Genomic DNA, 23,389 nt, shown 5'->3' on the forward strand with positions numbered 1-23,389 from the left:
AAGTTATATTCGTTTTCCTTTGTAGTAAATAACATATAGAAATATAAAAATTCATGAACACGGGTCACTGAATCTTCTTTTTCACACCTACAGCTGGACGAGCGGCCTTCATCGGAGATCTTCGTGAGGCACCAGTGGGAGGATACACCCGAAGGGGACAGACTTGGGGGTTTCTTTGTTCAACTACCTTGACAGACGGGACATATCTTCATGCATTTTGTTCCCTAGATCCCGATGGCATTCTAGCAAAATTTCTCCATGTGAAGTACGTCTACATTTACTAACAATATTCTATTGCGTTAAATGATTCATTGATTTTCTTGAACATGTATTATTTTATTTAAATATCTTAATTGAATTATGATATTTTTTTTTATCGCCAAAATATCAGAAACTACCGGTGCAATTTTACTAACAATATTCCATTGCGTTAAATGATTCATTGATTTTCTTGAAAATGTATTATTTTATTTCAATATCTTAATTAAATTATGATGTTGTCAATGAATAAACAAGAGTAAAATCTCGACAGGCCGAAAGTTAAGACATATGTATTAAAGATGTAAAATGATTTCGTATTTCGTATTTGGTAAAATTTGTTACAGATTAATTCTTTTTAAATGAATATTTTAAATGAATATGTAAATAAAAGTTTTCATATTCTATTTATTGTGTTTTTTGCATCTTTTGTAGGGAAAAAAACATTCTTGTAAGTCTTAATTCCGCACAAATTTTGGATTCTCCATCTTTTAGTGAAGAGGATGTTCTGGAACTCTAGGACATTTTGAAATTTTAAAATTGAAAAGAGCACATAATAATTCAAATTAATTTTCTTTCCTTTTTTTTTTGACAAACTTGCTGATGAAAATTAATTAAAAAAAAAAGGTAGCAAAAGCGCCAAGGTAAATACAACTTGAAACTTAAAATCCCTGAATTCTTTTATTGGATCGAATTTTGACTGTCAGATTTCATACCGATTTGTCAGGCCTTTGTTTTTAGACTAAATTTGACGACTTATTATTCTGTCTAACTGATCTATACATATTGTTCATGGTGGTTGTGAGTGTGACAGCTCTACAAGAGAAGCCTTCTCCACCTAGGCATTTAATTCCACCTTTGAGATTTCCAGGGAGTCCATGTTTTATCCTCTGTTAACACATATTTATATTGTTTGTAGGTTTTTAGAATCTATTACCGTTTGTCTTCTTTACATATTTCATGAGAGGTATCAAATCTGTGTTTTGTTAGTTAAACAATAAAATGCTTTCTTTGTTTGTTGTTACTGGAATGAACGGAAGCAGCTATTGCAGAAAAAATTTACATAACCCGCGTAAAAAATCTGTACAGGCGACCTGCCTACTGTAGTTTATGCAGTGATGAACGCAATGGGGTTTCTTAAGAAATAAAGGAGAAAATATTCAGTGGATGTAAATATTCATAGATAATGCAAAACGATCGTGTTATTATTTATCAGCGATTCATAAACAGTATCCCAAATGGATGTTTCCCTACACCTTGTCAAAAATGAGAAATTCTGCGTAATGTTTACTAAAGTTCTTCCTTTTTCCTTCAGGTATTATAAACAAGGACAACAAAACTATTTACCTTTATTGATTTTCAACTAGAAGCGATCAAACCAGGTGAGTTAATCACACTTCTGCCCAGGAAGAATTTACCGAAAAAAAATTTTAATTGCAAAATAGAAATTCAATTAGCTAATTCCATTCTGATTTTTATCTGATTTTTATCTTATGCATGTCAGGGATATTTCAAAGTGTTAAATTATTTCAATATAAATTATCGCATTTAATCTTTAATTAAACAAAAAACATTTTTCCTTTTTAACAAAATATCTTTTGTAGCTGTAGTAACAGAAGATAGTAAGTATATTTTTTTTAGATTTAGATTGAATTTTAAAACAAACATCTCAACCTTTGTGTCACAGATGTTCATGTCCTTTCCTTTTTGTAATTCCTGCTGTGATTTCATTTAATTATAAGAAAGAATACAAAAATTAAATATCCTCCTTAATTTTATTTTTAATTGGAAAAAATAAATAAAGTTACAGATCATTTCACCTAAATTATTAATTGTCAGGTGTATGTTACAAGAACTATGTAACAAAACATAATCTGATACATTGACACGACTTCCACAAAAAACTGGCAACATGCATATACTGTCTTTTCCTAAGGGAAATATATAGCCAGTCTTCGAGAGAAAGTTCCGATATACGAGGGACGTTCAATAAATAATGTCATTAGCTCGATGACATACAACATAAAAATCATATGACATTAACCTAGTCTTCCTCTCATTATTGAATCTTTAATGAATTGATAACAGTTTATGTGACCACTTTTCATCACATAGTTTCATCGTGAGAAGCTGGGAAACAAGGGCTATTCGAGACACTGCATTATAAATGAATGGTAAAGAATCAGTAAACTAGAGTGAAAATAAAAGCTTCATTAAAGCTGCTGTAAAACGCGTTAAAAATCCCAAAGAAATTTTCACTGAAATATGTGACATTTACATCAACCAATGCCTGTTTGATAGACAAATAAGCAAGCGGATTTCAATGATAAAAAAATATATAATGGGCATCAAAAATGGGTACCGTCCTTGCCAACAAAAATTATTACAATTTATATACTATTTGCCCAATTTCAACAAATAATATCTGATGATGTATGACTGACTTTAAGACACATAGCAAATTTGATATACATCATATCGGGAGTAGTTTACAATGTTTTAAAGAAACTTTGACGGTTAAAAAAAAAGCTTGGTACTCAAAGATCACCCTATATTTTGAAAAATGAGTGAAAACGACACCGTGTAGTAATGTCTTAACAATTATTTTAAAATATCAGTAACTGTAGTTATCCAAGTTTGTTTCATATTCAAACAGATAATGGAACATGAATCTATTGCTTAAAACACTCAATACAAAATTTACCATAAGATGTACTTGATAAAAACAGCAATGGTCCGACAAGAGCAAAGGTATGCAAGAACACAAAGACAGATTTATATGCAATTTTCTTAAATATTAGTGGTAATGTTGTTCAATTTCGTATTCGGGGAGTCAGTTTAATTTTTGGAGGAGTCTAAAAAGCAATCTTTTTGCAAAAAATCGAAAGGTTTATTAGAGGAAGGACCTAGAATCAGGAATCCACTACATTAAATTTCTTCATGACAGTGTCCAAACCCTGCACCCCTGAAAAGTAAAGGGGTTTTCGGGATAAAAAGAAAGTTAATATTTTTTTACATTAACAATATTTGCTAGATCTTCACCTTTTTACTTGTTTCTATTTCCAAACTTGAAGAACCACCTTTCAGAAAGAAAAAAAACAAGTCTAGGAAATCATTGGATCTGCTATTTTCCAGTATACTAAGGATCATACCCAAAAATGTGTTCTAAATACAATCGGAAATTAAATAAAAACTTTAACGGACATCTATTTTAATCAAAAGAGATTAATAAGTAAAACCATGAAGACTCAATCATTGAAAAGCGTCTTTTGCTTCTTTCCGAGCCTCGATGACATTATTTATTGAACGTCCCTCGTAAACAAAAGATTTGGTGAAAGTCTCACTCTATAGTTAGTCCAACGGAAAGTTCCAAAGTTCCAGTATATTGCCTGGCTTTTGGGGGGAAGTCTCATTATATAGCCAGTCTTCCAGGTGAAGTTCCGATATATAACCAGAGTGTTTGGGGAAGTATCAATATAGCCAAGTTCCAAGATATAGCTGGTCTTTCGAGGGAAAGCTCACTACAAAGCCGGTCGTCTTCCAGGAGAATTTCCAGTGTATAACCAGGCTTTTGGGGGAAGTCTCACGTTAAAACCAATCCCAGAGAAAGTTTAAATTAATATATTTCTAGGCTTTTGGAGGAAGACTCACTTCATGGCCAAGTTAGTTAAATCCAATATATAGCGAGGCTTTAGAGGGAAGTCTCACTTTATAGCCAAGTTAATTAAATCCTATATATTTAACGAGGCTTAAGGGGGGAAGTCTTATCATGGACGAGTCATGCTTTTCAACATCGTTTTTTCTGCTATTGTTTGTACATTATTTTTGATTCTTATTTTAGCGATGCTAAAGACAGCATATGTGAACTTGACGTCATCGGGCTTACGGTTAAAGCTCTGCGGATACCAAATCAATCGAAGTTTCTGGTGTCCGACCAAGGACATCTTCAATGCAGACAAGCTGCGGACTTTTTAAGAGACTGTAAATGTAAGACCGTTTCTATTTCAAAATTCAATTTATGAAATAAAGGTCGTTTATTTCAGTTAGGATTTGTTAAAATAACATACGTATTGTGTAAAAACATTGTTGAATATGAAAAGTACAGTAATCAAGTTCAGAAGGCCATTATATATCTATACAAATCGGAAGCATATTAATAACGTACTTCGAAAAATCATAATTGGGATCAGGTGCCATTGAGAAAGCGTCCGATTTTACCAGTCATATCCGCCTTGTGCTCATTGTCACGATCGGGAAAATACGTAGACAATTCAGTGGGTAAAATGACCTTACAAATTATATGCAAAACGCCCATTAACATTCGACTAATAATTATTTATAGATTGCATTTGTTAACAATGTAATTGCTTCGATCAAAGATTTGCAAAATGGCTATAAAAAGACTGTTGATATTCTTGATTCATAATTTATTTGTTAATAACTTGCCTCGAATCAACTGGAAAGCATTTATTTCATATGCAGATTCTAATGGTATATTGCTACATAAACAAGGGAAAATGACGATAGAAAAGTTTATAATAAAAAAAGGTTGTGTTGATAGTTTACTACTTATGACTTTTTCTTGTAAAATATCCAATTATGAACAGATATGTCAGATATCTTGTATTCTAGTTCAAATGGATATTTCGATCAATATAGAAATGAAAATGAACATTGTTAAATGATAAAACGTTGTCGATATAGGGTATCTACATGTTGAATTGAAGGCTAAAGCAACTGAAGTTTTTTTCATTTAGAAGTTTCTGAATAAATTCTGTTTCATGTGCATACAATTATTTATCAACGACATATAAGAGCATTTATTGTGTCGTTTACAGCAGCGCACTAGCGATTTCTCTAAGATTTGCACAATAATAAACAATCTGATGAAATGTGTAAAGTAAGATAACTCATTTTTCAAATAATATTCTTATATGCAGAACAAGTTTAAATTATTTTCGATTTGATTGTCAAACATTAAGTTTAATTTTTTTTTAATATTGTCTTTCATGTATTTGTATTACTAGGTCACTTCATCGTGAGGCAGTCCCTTAACGATAAGACCTGGCGATTTGAATACAGATATCAAGTACAGCTAGATCCGCGAAAATATCTCGGCATCAGAGGAAATCCACTGGACCTGATAGTAAACATCACTTACTCAATATTTATTGATAACAAATCATAAAAATTATTCCATATTTAAGTAATTTAACAATTAATTTTAGCTCACTTATAAATCATCAATTACAAAATATTTTGAAACAACTGATGTTATAAAAACCATTATCAAACATTAATGAAATATAATACTAGTATTCGTAGCAAAATTTACTTTGAAGAAACCCATCATTGATTGATTGTATGTTGTTTAACGTCCCTCTCTAGAACTTTTCACTCATATGGAGACGCCACCACTTGCCGGTGGAGGGCTACAAATTTTGTCCTATGCTCGGCACTCAGGGCCTTTGAGCAGTGAGGGATCTTTTTTGTGCAAGCACCTACTGCGACACGGGGCCTCGGTTTATACGATCTCATCCGAAGGACCGGTCTCCACGTCCCGCAGTGGGATTCGAACCCGCGACGTAAGGATTGACTCCTTACTTCGCGACTCTAGAGCAGACGCTCTAACCACTGCGCCACGCGGGCGACAAACCCATCATTAACCATTAAATCATTAATCGATATCATTTCAAACGGAAAAAGAATACTTAAATATAAATGTTATATAAATGTATTTTTTTCCCACATTTACTGCAAAAATAACAAAACACGTATTTAATACAGGACGAATCAGACGAAGGATTAACAAGGTTCCAACAGCAGGAAAGACACGGCCTCGTCTTCTTAAAAATTCCCGGACGAAACGGTAGGTTCTGATTTAGGCATACAGGGTAATTTTTTTTTTTTTTTGCCTTTTTATTGTATTTCAGAAATTGTTATATATCTTCTTTCAATTCGCCTCTTTTTTTTTGCCGAGGGCGAAAGGGTTAAAAATAAATCAAGAACGAAAATATACCATGCAGTACTTTTTTTTTTCCTTTTTTCGTACAAGGCTTCATAAAACTTTTAATGCCATACAGGTAATGAAGTATCTGTAATAAAAGATGTTCATATGTGAAACTCTATTTATTTACTTTAATGTATTTATTACTAGTATTAATTTATCATTTATTTATTTTAATTTCCGAAGATTTACATACATGATATGAAATTTAAATAATGTGCATATTTACAAAGTAATGCATGTCTCATGGTGAATGAAATGTCAAATACATGGAGGACCTTCTATGCATCTAAATGTGTCTAAATTTCGTTTGTTTTTAATTTGATTTTTTTTTTTAATTGTGGCTGTTAGTTGTAATGAAGACCGTGGTACTGTAAATCGTTTTAATTCCCCGGTGTTAAAATTTCACGATTTCTCAAAAAGTACCGATCGCGATGGTTTTAATTTCACGATTCAAGAAATTAATTCAAAATTTCTTATAAGCAATTAAACGTTTCTAAAAACTAATAATGACATTCACGATGGTTTTAATTTCGCGGAAAAATGATAAATCGCGAACATAGCGAAATCAAAACTATCGTGATTATTTGCCAATCTACAGTATCTTTGAACTTCGCCCGTGTGACTGTGAAGCAGAAAACGGAATAAATCTGGTGCACACAAGCTGTCCAGTGTAGATCTGTAAAATTATGAAATGTTATTTGCAAAATGATCAGATAATAAGATAATTTTTTGATATTTTATACGTAAACCAAGAGACGATATAACAGTTTTATTATATTGAAGGTATTTTATAAGTCTTTATTTGATGTAATTTTTATTTGAAATTTTATAACCAGTATGTAGTACAATGTAATTTAAACAAACGAAATTTATATTTATACACAAAAATACTAGAGCTAGGTTTACTTTTTATTCTTATTTTTTTTTTAAACTTGTACGTACAATTGTGAATTTATGGAGATTTTTTAAAACATAGATTAGAGCAATTTCTTGGAACATGCATTTGCTTTCTTTAAGAAAACATGTAAGAGTTGATTATTAAAACTTTTTTCCAATTTCTTTTTTTAAATAACAAACATGAACATGTTATATACATTTTTCCATAGTTAATTATTCCTTGTAATTTTTAAATAAATTATTATGTTTCTTGAAAATGTTTCTCTGTAGAGAGTTTGAATTAAACTAAAATTGTGGAATCATGGGAGGGTCAATTTTCATGAATTGCTTGAAGAGCTATATGCGGTATATGCATATTTTTGCTCCCATGAAAGTTAAATTAAAAAAAATTACTTGAAATGTGCTGTCCTTGCCAACGAATTAACGTCCCCTCGAACACTGAAATACACAAACGTTTATCACAGTTGATTTATTCATCTTAATCAAATATGCATGTTTCCCAGGAAATAACTCCCCACAAAGCAGTGAAATGTCCGTTACCCATGCACAAACAGTGAAGATTCCACAATAATTTAACTATGTTCCCTTCAACTCGACATTTAGTTATATAATCGACGTATTTTCAATTAACAATTTTAATTTCCATTATTATCTCGATACGATATATCCTGGTGAGCTTGAGATGACAGGTACAACCGAGTCTAACACATCTGTTTCATACTTTACTTGAAAAAGACGTTAATGGTAATCTAACAATCAAGCTCAATGAAAAACGTGGTGACTTTATCTTTTCTATTGTCAACTTCTATTACTTATGCATCAATATATCTTTATCAACTGCATACTGAGTTTATATCTCTCAGCTGATTCGAATGCAAAAGCCTGCTCTAAGTATGAACAATTTCTAAGATGAGGTAAACTATTGACAATCAAGCTGATGAAACAAGAATATCAGCAGTCTCGTTTAAATTCGTCATTTGTTAATTTTATGGTTGATACAGTGACCTTGTCAGCAAACACAATTTATCATTTAGTCAAATGCTGACTGACATTTTTCATACTAATTGTTAGTCCGTTATTTTCCGATAATGCCAAGAAGCACACGGCGGATGTAACCTGTCGGCAGGAGAATGACTGGTTATACAAATCATTTACAAGTGTTTTGTTTAATATTTGGAGATTGAGAGAGTGTATAAATAGACCTTTCAAAACTCTTAAAAGATGCATAGACACAGATTTGAAATTAACATTTTCTGTATAATATCACCATGATCACGACTTACATGTATTTATTGTAATGTCATTTCACACGAAAAAAAATGTGAAAGTGCAAGGATGAGTCTCTCAAACCCATCCAAAAATGTTAAGTTTTAAAAACTTTTAGATAAAATAAGATTTTTTAATATATCTTCATGTGAAATGTTATTGCAATGTGTAAGTCATGATATTATACAGAAAATTGGAGATAATATTATCTTCAAATATGTGTCTATGCATCTTTAAATTCTGAAAAAAGTTGTAAAGTAATGGGTACCACTTCACGTCTGAAAAGAAAGTTTTCAGTATTGTATTCAATGCAAGCCATATTTTCAACCAAAATGAATAAAATGATTTATTTGTTTCCTATGTATCTACTAAAAACAATCCTAAAGTAAATATATTTGTCAGGATGAAAGCGTTTTTATTATAAAATGTCATCCGAGTATTAGTTACAAGATTCCCTAGCCAACATTTTTGTTGTGGTTGGTTCGCTTTGCAGAAAGCTGAAGAAATTAATTAAAAATTTCAACTTGTGTATACATACAGAATCGTCACATAGATATTATATAATGTGTGAATGTATTTATTTTTGATGGGTTTTTTTTATATCATTAGCAAACTGTAATGCGTTTCTGCTTCTTCTTTCCATGGATCTTCATTATGTAGTTCAAAATGTTTTAAAAATGAATCATTTTAAGCATAAAAACGTTTCCATCAGCTGACGTCACAAACGGATATGATACCCCAAAGCTGAACGAAGTAGATGGAGATGTGATAAACTCGCTCCGGCTAGTTGAGTCTCAAATAAGTAAAGAGGTGAAGATCCCTAATCAAACAAATCATATATCTATCTCCATATATTTAAAGTCCTCAGAGTCTGTAAGACAGGAAATATAGGTGACTCAATTTCAGATAAAGGTCAAAAGGTTAGTAAACTATGGGAACATTTTGAGAAATACTCTAGCCTATATGCAATACCTAGTGTACCTTTGTGTGAGGCCGGTTGTAAGATTCGGTGGTGTCTGTAGGGCGCACATGTCCTTGGTTTAATTTTCTCTAATTGTCTTTAAGAAATTCATGTCTCTCTATTTGTCTGTACATACAGATTGTACTGCTCCTTAATGATCCGACCCACAGAAGATGAGATTTGTGATAAGTCAGTTCAATTTATCAAATTTTGAGATCTTTGAAAGTTCGTTGTAAAAGATGTAAATTTCATTATATTTAACTTCAACGGGACCCAAAATCATTTTGCTATATCCGTAAATTCGTTATATCAGAGTTCGTTATAACCGTAATATTTTACAAGGACTTGTTAAGAATTTTGCCGTGACCCAGAAAAACTTCGCTATATCCGTGAATGTGCTATATCCTTGTTCGTACTAAACGAGTTTTACTTTATATTGGTTGCATCAAAATAAATGTAAAGAATCTTTTAAAAGTATCCTGGATAAGAGTATTAAAAACCAAAAATATGTAGGCCTAGAAATTATCAAGAATTATACCGGTATTTATACCCGCACTTTCTAAAGAAAGTTCGGGTATATTGTTGTTACTCATGTCCGTCCGTCCGTCCGTCCGTCCGTCTGTCACACTTTTCTTCCCTGAACTCCTCCTACATTTTACACAGTAGCTTAATCATCTTTTGGGAGATGGTTTGTGGGGTCATGTAGATGTGCAGTAAGCTTTCGGAATTTTGATTATGCCCCAGAGGGTCAAATGGGGGTCGAAAAATGACGTTTTTTTGTCAAAAAAGCCCCGTCTTCCATGAACTCCTCTTACATTTTACTCAGTAGCTTAACCAGCTTTTTGGAGATGGTTGGTGGGGTCATGTAGATGTGCAGTGAGGTTTTGGAATTTCGATTTTGCCCCAAGGGGTCAAATGGGGGTCGAAAAATGACGTTTTTTGTCCAAAAAGCCCCGTCTTCCCTGAACTCCTTCTACATTTTACTCAGTAGCCTAACCAGCTTTTGGGAGATGGTTGGTGGGGTCATGTAGATGTGCAGTAAGCTTTCGGAATTTTGATTTTGCCCCAGGGGGTCAAATGGGGGTCGAAAAATGACGTTTTTTGTCCAAAAAGCCCCGTCTTCCCTGAACTCCTTCTACATTTTATTCAGTAGCCTAACCAGCTTTTGGGAGATGGTTGGTGGGGTCATGTAGATGTGCAGTAAGCTTTCGGAATTTTGATTTTGCCCCAGGGGGTCAAATGGGGGTCGAAAAATGACGTTTTTTAAGCAAAAAGTTCCGTCTTCCCTGAACTCCTCTTACATTTTACTCAGTAGCCTAATCATCTTTTGGTAGATGGTTGGTGGGGTCATGTAGATGTGCAGTAAGCTTTCGGAATTTTGATTTTGCCCCAGGGGGTCAAATGGGGGTCGAAAAATGACGTTTTTTAAGTCAAAAAGCCCCGTCTTCCATGAACTCCTCTTACATTTTACTCAGTAGCTTAACCAGCTTTTGGGAGATGGTTGGTGGGGTCATGTAGATGTGCAGTAAGGTTTTGGAATTTCGATTTTGCCCCGGGGGGTCAAATGGGGGTCGAAAAATGACGTTTTTTGTCCAAAAAGCCCCGTCTTCCCTGAACTCCTTCTACATTTTACTCAGTAGCCTAACCAGCTTTTGGGAGATGGTTGGTGGGGTCATGTAGATGTGCAGTAAGCTTTCGGAATTTTGATTTTGCCCCAGGGGGTCAAATGGGGGTCGAAAAATGACGCTTTTTGTCCAAAAAGCCCCATCTTCCCTGAACTCCTTCTACATTTTACTCAGTAGCCTAACCAGCTTTTGGGAGATTGTTGGTGGGGTCATGTAGATGTGCAGTAAGGTTTTGGAATTTTGATTTTGCCCTGGGGGGTCAAATAAGGGTCGAAAAATGATGTTTTTTATGGAAAAAGCCCCATCTTCCCTGAACTCCTCTTACATTTTATTCAGCATCCTAATCATCTTTGGGAGATGGTTGGTTGGGTCATGTAGATGTGCAGTTAGGTTTCGGAATTTTGATTTTGCCCGGGGGGTCAAATGAGGGTTGAAAAATGACGTTTTTTATGGAAAAAGCCCAGTCTTCCCTAAACTCCTTTTTTGTTTTAAACAGTGGTCTTATCATCTTTTGGGAGAGTTCACTCTTTTGAAATTTTGTTAAAACATCAAGGTCAAGGGGTAAAAAATCATAGCATGTTGGGAGCCTCTTGTTATGGGTAATGTTCACTTGAAATGTGAAAGTCGAATCTCTTCTCAATGAAAAGGAAATACAACATTAATGAAAACCAAGTTAAACTTGAAGGTCAAGGTCACAGAGTCAAAAAGTCATGATACATTTTGGAAGGTCTTATCACAGGTAATATGAATGCCCTTTCATTTATCTTTCAAAATGATCAATTCAAAGCAATTAATTTTTTAAGGAAATTAGGTCAAACTTCAAGATCATGGGTAATGAAAATCATATTGTATGTAGAATGGTATTGTCCCATTTAATACTAATACACATATTTAATATAAAAGTCCTATCTCTTCTCATTCAAAATATACGACCATGATGACCAAGGTTAAATTTATTGTGACAGATAGGCAGATTGACAAACAAATGAGATTTAATGTACCCTACCTTTAGCAAAAATGGGGACAATAAATGTCTTTGCTGTTCTTGAGAAGAAGATTTATGTTGGAACAAGATGTGTTTGTGAAACACTACGCGCCCGGCGGCAACAAAGTTAAAAAAATCTTCTTTTAGCATATTGATCACAGTCAAGGTCACAAGGTCATTGACCATTGGTGTCATTCGAAAGAACTTAATCAGTGGAGTATGCGTACTAAATATGAAGTCCCTATCTCCCATGGTTCAAAAGTTGTGGCAAAAAGTGTAAAGAGCTATTTTTAGCATATCCGTCACAGTCAAGGTCACAAGATCATTGACCATGGTGTCATTTGAAAGAAATTAATCGGTGGAGTATGCATACCAAATATGAAGTCCTTATCTCTGATGGTTCAAAAGTTATGGCAAAAAGTGTAAAAAGCTATTTTTAGCATATAGGTCACAGTCAAGGTCACAAGATCATTGACCTTGATGTCATTTGAAAGGACTCTATTAGTGGAGTATGCATACCAAATATGAAGTCCCTATCTCCTATGGTTCAAAAGTTATGACAAACAGTGGAAAAAGCTATTTTTAGCATATAAGTCTTAGTCAAGGTCACAAGGTCATTGACCTTGAAGTCATTTGAAAGGTTTTTATTAGTGGAGTATGCTTACCAAATATGAAGTCTCTATCCCTTATTGTTCAAAAGTTATGGCCAAGGTTAAAGTTGACAAACAGACAAACAGATAAACAGACAAACAGACAAACAGACAGGACAAAAACAATATACGCCCGGGATCTATCGATCCGGGCGCTTAAAAAGTACCCTGCATATTTAAATGTAAATTGGTTGAAATTAGCCTAGTGGTTCTTAAGAAGTTAATGTGAAAAGTTTGCAGATAAACAGATGGACAACAGAAATCAGTACATTTCAGAAAACAGTATGCTTAGGCCATACCAATTTGTAAAATAGTTCTTCGGATTTTCAAGAATAAAAAGTGAGGCGAGCGAGCGAAATTTTTTTATAAATATTATTTTTAATTTTGGGTTTCAAAATTATGAGGCGAGCGAATATATTTAATACATATATATATATGTTTTAATAAAGTGTGATTTCAAAGAGCATGAACCTAAAAAATAAAGATAGATATCATTTGCATACCACATGAACTTATAATTCTTAACTTTTGGGGGATTTTTTAAATAAGTAAAAATGTGTCAAATTTCAAAGACTTTACTTTCATAAATGTATAATGTTTTCAAACATCTCCTCTGCTTCCATTGCTGTGTATGAAACAACTTTGTACCCATTGTTTTTAACTATAGTACACAGCGTTGTGCAATTAAAAAAATCAAGTACTAGCCCACAGGCTAGTGGCAGCTGCAAAGTTACTAGCCCAAATTAAAATAAAACTATAAAATAATGTGGAAAAAGAAATTAATTGCTGATAAAAGTCAGGGTACTGAGGTCATTCTTTTTAAAGTCAAAGTTTAAATTCTCAATATCAAATTCAGTCATGTTTAAATTATTATGAAATAAAATTAAAATGAACTTCAATAAATTATCTTCCCTTTCTCATGTTTCTCTGATCATGAAATTAAATTCATTTTTTCATCTTAAATCATTCAAAACAAAAGAAATATATTTTATGTGAGTCACAAAACACTTATCTTTCAGTTGATTGAGTGATCATAAATAATTTAAAGATATTGCTGCATGTATTTACCATAAACGGAGGGATAGAGGAAATTCGGATTAGGAAAAAAAACGATCGTTTTAGGAAGTAAATAAGTCAGGTAGTTCTGCAAAACGGATAAGATTATGGAGATCTATTGACAGTAGGAGTATGTTGGCTGGAAAATATAAACTGGTTGGGAATTTTATAGCCAAAAACGAGTGAAAATACCGGTTGTGCTTTTCATGAATTGCGTGTGTAGTTATATTTTTTACTAGCCCGACGGGCTACCTCCTTGTAGAAAACCACTAGCCTGACCCCCAAAAATGTTTGCCCCTGGCGTCAGGGGATGCTAATTGCACACCCCTGGTACATATGAACAGTTAAACAGACATGGTGCAAAACTTCACAAACTGCTTCAATCTCACTATAAATCCCGCGCATCTGTCATACAAGTTTCAAAGTTCTTGTGTGTTTGGTGCAAAAAGTCGAGAAAAAAATTGTAGTCGGATTTTTTTGGAAGCGCGCGCGGACGAATTTTTTTTTTAATATTATAATTTGCATTTTTAATAAATAGAAGCGGCGAATCCGACGAACTATATTAGAAATTGGTATGGCCTTATAAATAGTTAATCAAGGTGCTTTGGGTAGCAAAATAAAGCTAAACTGGTATATCTAATTCATCCGCAGAGCTTAGTATATTTCAATATGCACAACCTTTTCAACTCTTATAATTATTTTTTAAAATTTATATCACCATGTCTCATTCAAGGGAGAACTAGAGATATGACCAGATGTATATCTGTTGAATATAAAATATGTACATGTATTCTGTGTTTTTTTTAGTAATTTGTTTGTTTGTTGTGACAGCAACTGTTATGGCAGCTTTTGGCAAAAGTTGAAGTTTCTCAAATGTAAGTCAAACTCCAAGGTCAAGGTCAAAGGGTCTAAATTGTTGGTATCAAAGGGAAAGTCTTGTCACAAGGAATACACATGTGAAAAAAGGGAGAAATCCCTAGAACTTCCTCACCTGTTCAAAAGTTATTGCCAAGGTTAAAGTTAAATTGGATTCAACTCTAAGGTCTAGGTCAAAAATAATTATACCTGTTGAAAGTTCACAATGATTACACATGTAAGAGCATGAAAGTCCTAGCACCACCTGTTCAAAACTTACGCCAAGTTCAAGGTATTTTTCTTGTAAAATTGGGTCAAAATCCAAGGTCAAGAGATCAAGAGGTCAAAATTGGTGGTACCCATTAAAAGGTTTTGCCAAAAGAAATTTACCTATGAAATATTCAAGCCATGTGTATAGCCCAATCCACTTAAAAAATATGGGCAAGGTTAAAGTTTCCGTGGACAGACAAAAATACATAAACATAGAAAACAAAATATGTATAAATAGCCAATTGAAAAAATTTTCTACTATTGTGGAGTCATAAGATCAATTGTCATTTCAGGTACAGGGAGTCAGTGGCTAGGGAGATCAGACCCCCCCCCTGGAATTAGCAGTTATTTAAATAAGACTATATATGTACTGTAGAGAATAAAAATGACTTTGGACATCCTCCCCCTTAGAAAACAGGGACTCCACCATCATTGTTATTATTATTATTTTTTATTTCCATCTCAGGAAATCTTGGGCTGATTTTTTTGACTGAGGTGTGACACCCCCCCCCCCTTTCTGAAAAAAAAAAATTCTGGATCTGCGTCTGTTATATACTGAATGTCCGCAACGGGAGATAACTTGACAATGTGAAATTTGTCGACTGTGGCATGCGATGATCTTTGACCATGTTGACCCTTTTTGAACTTCAACCTAACCATTTGCATTTATTTATTTTTATGTAATCTATGCTAAATCTTGTACTTACCGAATGTCATAGGTCGTGACAACGAATTCATGAAATATAATCCATATAATCCAATTAAAACACAAATGATTTTAACTGACCACACTGCATCGTCAGCATACATGTGCTAAATAATCTCATTCGACAAACCTTTGCTGATTCCTTTGCCAGTATGAATTGGCCGAGGTGTGCCGAGAGGTGATATCTATAAATATGATAATGGGTGACGCAAACCCAATGTGAATGTAGAAAATAAAACTGTTTAGTACAAGAACAAATTTCAAACTATCATAATAAACTAAACTATGTTTTTTTAAAAAATGTGAGAGTGAGAGAGAGAGTGTGTGTGTGTGTGTGGGGGGGGGGGGGGGAGATAGGCATTGACAAATTAATCGGGTTGTATTTTCAATGGGTTTTTTTCCCGACCAAATACTTAAATCAGTTTGCACATTTTGATAAATTCATCAAAAACGCTTTGTACTAAAATAATATTTTATGTCGTTGAGAAAGTAAATTTAAAAAGTTCCAAATTATGGGGAAATTATTTATTTGAATCTAATTAAGTAATTTACTTCAATCATTAATTAAATTCTGTTATTTCAGACTGGTTATGAATTAAGTATTTTAAAATACATATGTGAGGCTCAGAGTTGATATGGTCATCTGAAAATTTTATGTTCAATTTGACGAATACATGTACGGTGATAATTATAGAATTATTTTGACTTCTTCCTTGGAGAGTCCAATATGAATGAGTGTATATTTAGAGGCAAACACCATAGTGCGGGTATTACTGTCTCATGACAGCATCTAGTTATGAAAGGTTACGATATAACGATCGATGTCTCTGCACTGTCTGCACAGGGACTTGTCACGAAATATACATCTTCTTTTAAAAATAGAGAGGTATTTATTTTTATAGAAGGGGTAACTATATTGAAAGAAGATAAATATTTCGTGACTAGTCCCTGTGCACTGTGATCTGTTTTGGTTTCCCCGAGACATTTAAATTTCTACGTCAGCCCGAGATTTTATCAGCCAATGAGCGCCTCTCTTTACATTACAGGTCACCTGCCTGTATATTGAGGATCAGGCAGGCAAGCCAGTCTAAGAAGGAAGTAAGTTAGTAACAAAATTTCCATCTACGAACATCATCTTAACGGTCTTTACTGTGCAGTAGGTTTTTCTAATGTCTTTCTTTAATCTTAAAACTCTTTTAGCATTACTACTTTTTTCTTGTGGATTTGTATAACTATTGTAGGATAACTATACAGTTCTGATTGCGAAATTCTTGAACACATATGTAACCAATCATGAAAATTACTAACTACATGAAGGTATATGGGTATCAAGTGTTTCTTTTAATTTTTTTTTTTTATTTCTTTAAAGCAAGAATTTAGATATAAGTTGCATGTTGACTCCTTTGCATCCACAGATGATTTTTTTGACAAGGAGAAAATTGATAATAATATAGAAAAACATGTGCAAAGGGAAGGTAATTATTAAACTTGAAATATCTTTTTTTTCTTTACCTCAATGTCAAGCTAAGAGCTTGACATTTAAATGAAAAATTTTGAGGACTGCAATGGAATCTTTGGTCTCAAGGATAAATAATTTTTCACTATACGCACATTAATTGTTATCAAATTCTGAGAAAAATCACTAAATACATGAACATATTCACCAATATTCCTATTTCTTTGTAGGTTGCTCCACACATAAGATAAAGAAATGGAAGAAAATTAAGAACCATATAAGGATTATGAACTAAAATTTAATGCATGCATATATTAACATGGTGGCATTATGAGTAAATCATTCCCAATACAGTTAAAACCAACAGAGTGTTCTCAGTGTAAGAACAGGACAGAGTACTACTGCAGGACGTGTAAACAAGATCTATGTGTACCTTGTAAGGAGGAACATGTGATAGACTTTGACACCAAACACCATGATGTAGTGATTGATCGCTTAAAGTATGGAGATATTATGTTACTACAGACTTGTGAGGGACACACAAACATGGATTGTAAAATGTGGTGCTTTTTTTGTAAGCTTCCTTTTTGTTCTAACTGTGTAGAGCACATAAAACATGAAACTCAGGATATAAATTCAGTGTTTAAAAATCAATGGGTACATCATCAGCAAAGAATTATTCAAATAAAAAGTGAGATCATGTTGCATAATCATTGTGTTCAGGCAGGCATACGTTCCGATTTTAGATCTTGTCAAACTGAAATCTCCAAACTCCAGGAGAATATGATGTTCAAAGCTAAGAGGCTTAATGATCAGATAGATGAAACGATAGAGGACATTAGGAAAATAAAACCTTACTTAAATTCTATACAGAAACGACAAAGAAGACACATAAGATCCATACAAACACGTGTACACAGGTCTGAACAGTTAGCAAACAGAGCAATACATTTCCTTTTATTTTCTAAGAAGAACAACTTTTACAAAATAAATGACACTCCCAGTAAATTTATTGTAAAGCTTCACTCTCTGAGCAAGGAAATCAACAAAGATAATGTTTTTAATTTTCTGGGAGGAATCCAAACTACAGAAACCAGAAAAAGACAAGCAAGAAGTGAACAGCTGTTTCAAGTGATATCTCAACCAATGGTACAGAAAACGTTTACAGTAAAGCCTAAATCGGTACTAGATGATGCCAGTTTTCATATTTCTTGTGTGACTCCAAACCTTGCCTGGGTCAGCAATTGGAACCATTTAAAATTGATAGACACAGCATGTTACAATGTGTTTTTTCTGATCGATAAATATAAGAACGATGGTGTACACACAGTGACTAAAGAAGGCAATCTTGTGTACATAGATAAGAGTTACAAAATCAAGAAACTCTCATTGAACTATAAAGAAATCTCTTCAGTGATAAGGATTCCAAAACCTTGGAAACCATACTGTCTCTATTGCTCCCCTTTGAATGGAGATTTTCTTATTGTGATGAAACAGAATCCATATAAAGCCATGGTTGCTCGGTATAACAGTGAAGGACGAAAACTCCAACACGGTCCAAATTACAATCTTTATGTTAGTCCTAGGTATATCACGGAAAACCAAAATGGAGATGTGATAGTTTCTGACTTTTATGTCATAACTGTGACAGACTCTTTAGGAACACATCGATTCTCCTACAAAGGAGATCCACAAGCATCAGAATTTAGCCCAAATGGAATTTGTACAGATGCTCTGTCACACATCCTTTTTTGTGAAGCTTACACCAAGACAGTTCAGATGATTGACAAGGACGGTCAGTTCCTGGCAGTGCTGCTGACAGAAGAACAAGGAATAGAATATCCATACAGCCTTAGCTACGATCACAAATCTCATCTTCTGTGGGTCGGATCATTAAGGAGCAGTACAGTCTGTATATACAGACACATAGAGAGACATGAATTTCTTAAAGACAATTAGAGAAAATTAAACCAAGGAACATGAGTGCCCTACAGTCTTACAACTAGCCTCACACAAAGGTACACTAGGTATTGCATATAGGCTAGAGTATTTCTCAAAATGTTCCCATATTTTACTAACATTTTGACCTTTATCTGAAATGGAGTCACCTATATTTCCTGTCTTCCAGACTTTGAGGACTTTATAAACTCATTTAAAGAGTGATGAGTCACCTATATTTCCTGTCTTCCAGACTTTGAGGACTTTATAAACTCGTTTAAAGAGTGATTAGACACCTGCTTACTGATACCCAATGTAATCAAGCTGTATATTTTTTATGATTGAATGTTTATGTCTTCCCAAATAAATTGACACAACCACATTTTGTTTACTTTTGCAGATGTTATTATTAAATTTTAACAAAGAACAAAAAAGAAAGTCATCACAAACACTTACTTTTTCATGCATGTAAAATTTTCAAAAAAGCCATCATTGCATATTAAAAATTTTGAAATTTCAGCAGCAACTTAAAAAATTCCAAATATTATTACAATCAAGGAATGAATTATTCATTTTTTAGAAATTTAATTTGAATTTAATTTCTGAACGGTATTGTTACTTTCAAAATATTATCATATAGTTTCACTTTAATTTTTATTTAAATATTCCAAAATAGTTTAGGTCAAGATAGAAAACAAAACTCGTCTTTCAACTCCAAATGCAACATTGAAGTGAGTTCAGAGGCCTATTCAACAGAGCGAGCATTTGTTTTAAAGGGATGACGAATATGGCGAGCAGTTACACGAGTTGTTGAGCACTACTTAGCTGTAAAACGCTATTTCATGCAAAAGAAAAGTTCTCACCTTTCTCTTAATTTTCTTTTCAGAAGGATCAAGAATTAAACGATTTTAAGTGTTATTTTCTAAATTTCATTCTGTCCATATCTTTTGTTTAATGGAGATAGATATATGATTTGTTTGATTAGGGATCTTTACCTCTTTACTTATTTGAGAGTCAACTAGCCGGAGCGAGTTTATCACATCTCCATCTACTTCGTTCAGCTTTGGGGTATCATATCCGTTTGTGACGTCAGCTGATGGAAACGTTTTTATGCTTAAAATGATTCATTTTTAAAACATTTTGAACTACATAATGAAGATCCATGGAAAGAAGAAGCAGAAACGCAATACAGTTTGCTAATGATATAAAAAGAAAACCCATAAAAAATAAATACATTCACACATTATATAATATCTATGTGACGATTTTGTATATATACACAAGTTGAAATTTTTATTTAATTTCTTCAGCTTTCTGCATAGCGAACCAACCACAACAAAAATGTTAGCTAGGGAATCTTGTAACTAATACTCGGATGACATTTTATAATAAAAAAGCTTTCATCCCGACAAATATAATTACTTTAGGATTGTTTTTGGTAGATACATAGGAAGCAGATAAATTATTTTATTCATTTTGGTTGAAAATATGGCTTGCATTGAATGCAATACTGGAAACTTTTTTTCAGACTTGGTGGTACCCATTACTTTACAACTTTTTTTTCAGAATTTAAAGGTGCATATACACAAATTTGTAGGTAATATTTTCTCCAATTTTCTGTATAATATCATGACTTATACATTGCAATAACATTTCACATGAAAATATATTAAAAAATCTTATTTTATCTAAAAGTTTTTAAAACTTCACATTTTTGGATGGGTTTGATAGACTTTCACATTTTTTTTTCGTGTGAAATGACATTACAATAAATACATGTAAGTCGTGATATTTTGAAATTTCTTACAAGATCTACATGTTCTATTGAAGTAAAATAACACGTATTCAAGAAAATAAATTATCATTTAACGCAATGGAATGTTGTTTGTAATCGAACACGAAGAAATTTTGCTAGAATGCCATCGGGATCTAGGGATCAGAATGCATGGAGTTTTGTCCCGTCTGTCAGGATAGTTGAACAAAGATACCCCCAAAGTCTGTCCCCCTCCGGTGTATCCTCACACTTGTGCCTCACGAAGATCTCAGATGTAGGACTTTCGTCCAGCTGTAGGTATGATTTAAAAAATATTTATTTATAATGCCCTGTGTTCATGATTTTTTATTTTTTTTCATATATATATTATTTAATGCTACAAAAGAATACAAATACATCGATAAAAACAGATTTTCTTACACGTTGTAAACTTTAACGAACAGATATTCACAGTCACAAATGTATCCGGAGATTTTAGTATTCTCAAGTAGAAATATTCATTTTCGTTCATGAAAGATATGAAAAGAGGAATTTTTAAACAACGAAATTCACCTTTTAATATTTTTAGATATGTTTATAAAAAATTTTAAAAAGTTAATACATACTTAAGTCACTTCTACCGTCCGCCAAGTTATGCTAAAATTATCTAATCTAAACACGCTTCTAGTTACGGTCTTAAGTTTTAGACTGTATTTAAGTCCTACATAAGTATGGTCTTTGACACTTGTACCCTTTAGTTACGACCCCCAGGTCCTTGATGTACATGTATCTGATTAAAAGACATACTAGCTGCAGGGATACATTTGAAATTACATGTATCATAGTAATTGTCCGGAAGTCTGAAAAGAAAATGTTTTTCTAATATACTCTTCTGCGTGTTAGTCATTAATATGACTTCCTATTGTATCCCAAATTTATCCCTTGGAATAATGATTTCAAAAGATTTTGTTAATGAGGGTAATCTATATTGGGTTCGGGTTCCCAAAAATTAAACAATATAAACGGTGTCATAACAGTATTTCACTTTGGCTCACGTCAAATCATGGCTGACGCAAAAAAAAAATCACAGAATCTTCCCTTCCGATTCGGGCATTTTGATACGAGACTGGGGCTAATTCAAACAACGCCAGATTTTTTAAAATTTAGGGCGTGCTGATTTTCCTTTATACTGTCAAGAGCGGGGAGTGGTTTGGCCCTAGACTAGATTTTCAAGCACCTGCTCGACTTCGACCGAAACAAACTTGCGTGCCTTGCTGGAGGCTATGTATTTTTTGGTACTTAAATCTTTATGAAGAATGGTTTCATAAGATCTGAAAAAGAAACTTCTCAGAAGTTTTTAAAAAAATTAGTTATTACATCTACTCAAACTTGCGCATTTTCGGGAAGAATATATAGCAGAATTTAATACTGTTGTGCAACCTAAAGAAAGAAACTCAGAGGGAACTACAAGTTAGACTGGCAGTTCCTGTCTCATTCGTACGAAACGACAGGTGACTACCGCCATCTTAAGCCAGGAATTCCTGGCTTGATCGATACGTAATCTATCGCTGCTGCTCTAGATCTACACTCTGGCATGGAAAATACAATAAACTAAGATCAGCTGCGACTATCTTCACTGAGTTAGTGAGTCATCCTAAACCAATGGATGTTTAAAATGTGTCATTTTCAATTAATAAATGTTGCAGTTTAATTGAAATCAAGTAATGAAGTGTATGTAATTTGATAGGAGCTCCGCAAACCTAATTAAAATTCCTTTAGACGAAGCGAAATGTGTGAGTAAATTGGTCTCCGCGTTATGTTAATATACAGTAAAACTCGGTTATAGCGAAGTCTTAGGGACCTGTGAATTTAATTCGCTATATCCGTAATTCATTATAATCGTAATACGAATTCGTAATACCATGTAAAGCAAATTCGCAATATGCAGCTTTTCCTGAAAGTATTACTACCAAATATGTTAGGGAAGCAAATTTTGCAAAAAATACCCTCGATAACTAAGGTTTTATTTTGAATTGAAATATATATACAATACCATGAACGTTCATGTCCTTTCCCATTTGAAATTTGTGCTGTGGTCTCAATTAACTATAAGATAGAAAACAAAAGCTACATATCTTCTTTAATGAAAAACATATTTAAACTTACGGATTATATCAAACACATTATAAATATATAGATTGTCAGGTGTATGTTACAAGAACTATGTGTTAAAAATGTAATCTGATACATTTAATTGTACGCTTTTCTAGATGTTAATTATCAACCAGAACGGTGTCATATAATACGACTTCCGCAAATTGAATCTTTCACAAAAAATGACTACATGACTGTATTTACTGTCTTTTCCTTAATAGGGGAGAAAAATAACAATATATCAAGACCTAGGGAAGTCAACCCAAATAACCAGTCTTCCAGGGAAATTTCCAATATAAGGCAAGGCTAGTGGCGCTTTTGGGGAAGTCTACCTCTATAGTTAGTCATAGGGGAAGTTCAAATATATAGCCAGGCTTTTGGAGGATGTCTCATTATTTAGCCAGTCTTCCAAAATTTCCAGTGCTAGTATATAGCCAATCTTTTGGGGAAGTCTCTCACTACATAGCCAGTCTTACAGAGCAGGTTCCACTATATAGCTAGGCTGAAAAGTTCGCTTTATAGTCAGTCTTGCAGGAGAAGTTCCAAGAT

At 33.3% G+C, this 23,389-nt stretch overlaps 1 protein-coding gene across 1 annotated transcript; it reads left to right on the forward strand.

Annotated features, from left to right (window-relative positions):
- Positions 1–1,050: 1,050 nt before the first annotated feature.
- On the forward strand, positions 1,051–18,954 carry LOC134272929 (uncharacterized). Its single transcript, XM_062755105.1, has 8 exons — positions 1,051–1,100; positions 1,588–1,640; positions 5,286–5,404; positions 6,046–6,127; positions 16,955–17,014; positions 17,363–17,548; positions 17,723–17,907; positions 18,016–18,954. Exons 1-8 carry the CDS (start codon positions 1,051–1,053, stop codon positions 18,952–18,954), a joined length of 1,674 nt encoding a protein of 557 aa, XP_062611089.1.
- Positions 18,955–23,389: the final 4,435 nt, after the last annotated feature.

This window comes from Saccostrea cucullata, unplaced genomic scaffold, assembly GCF_032062105.1.
Source record: "Saccostrea cucullata isolate Sc308-1 unplaced genomic scaffold, CSIRO_AGI_Scuc_v1 ctg7566, whole genome shotgun sequence".
Classification (NCBI taxonomy): Eukaryota; Metazoa; Mollusca; class Bivalvia; order Ostreida; family Ostreidae; genus Saccostrea; species Saccostrea cuccullata.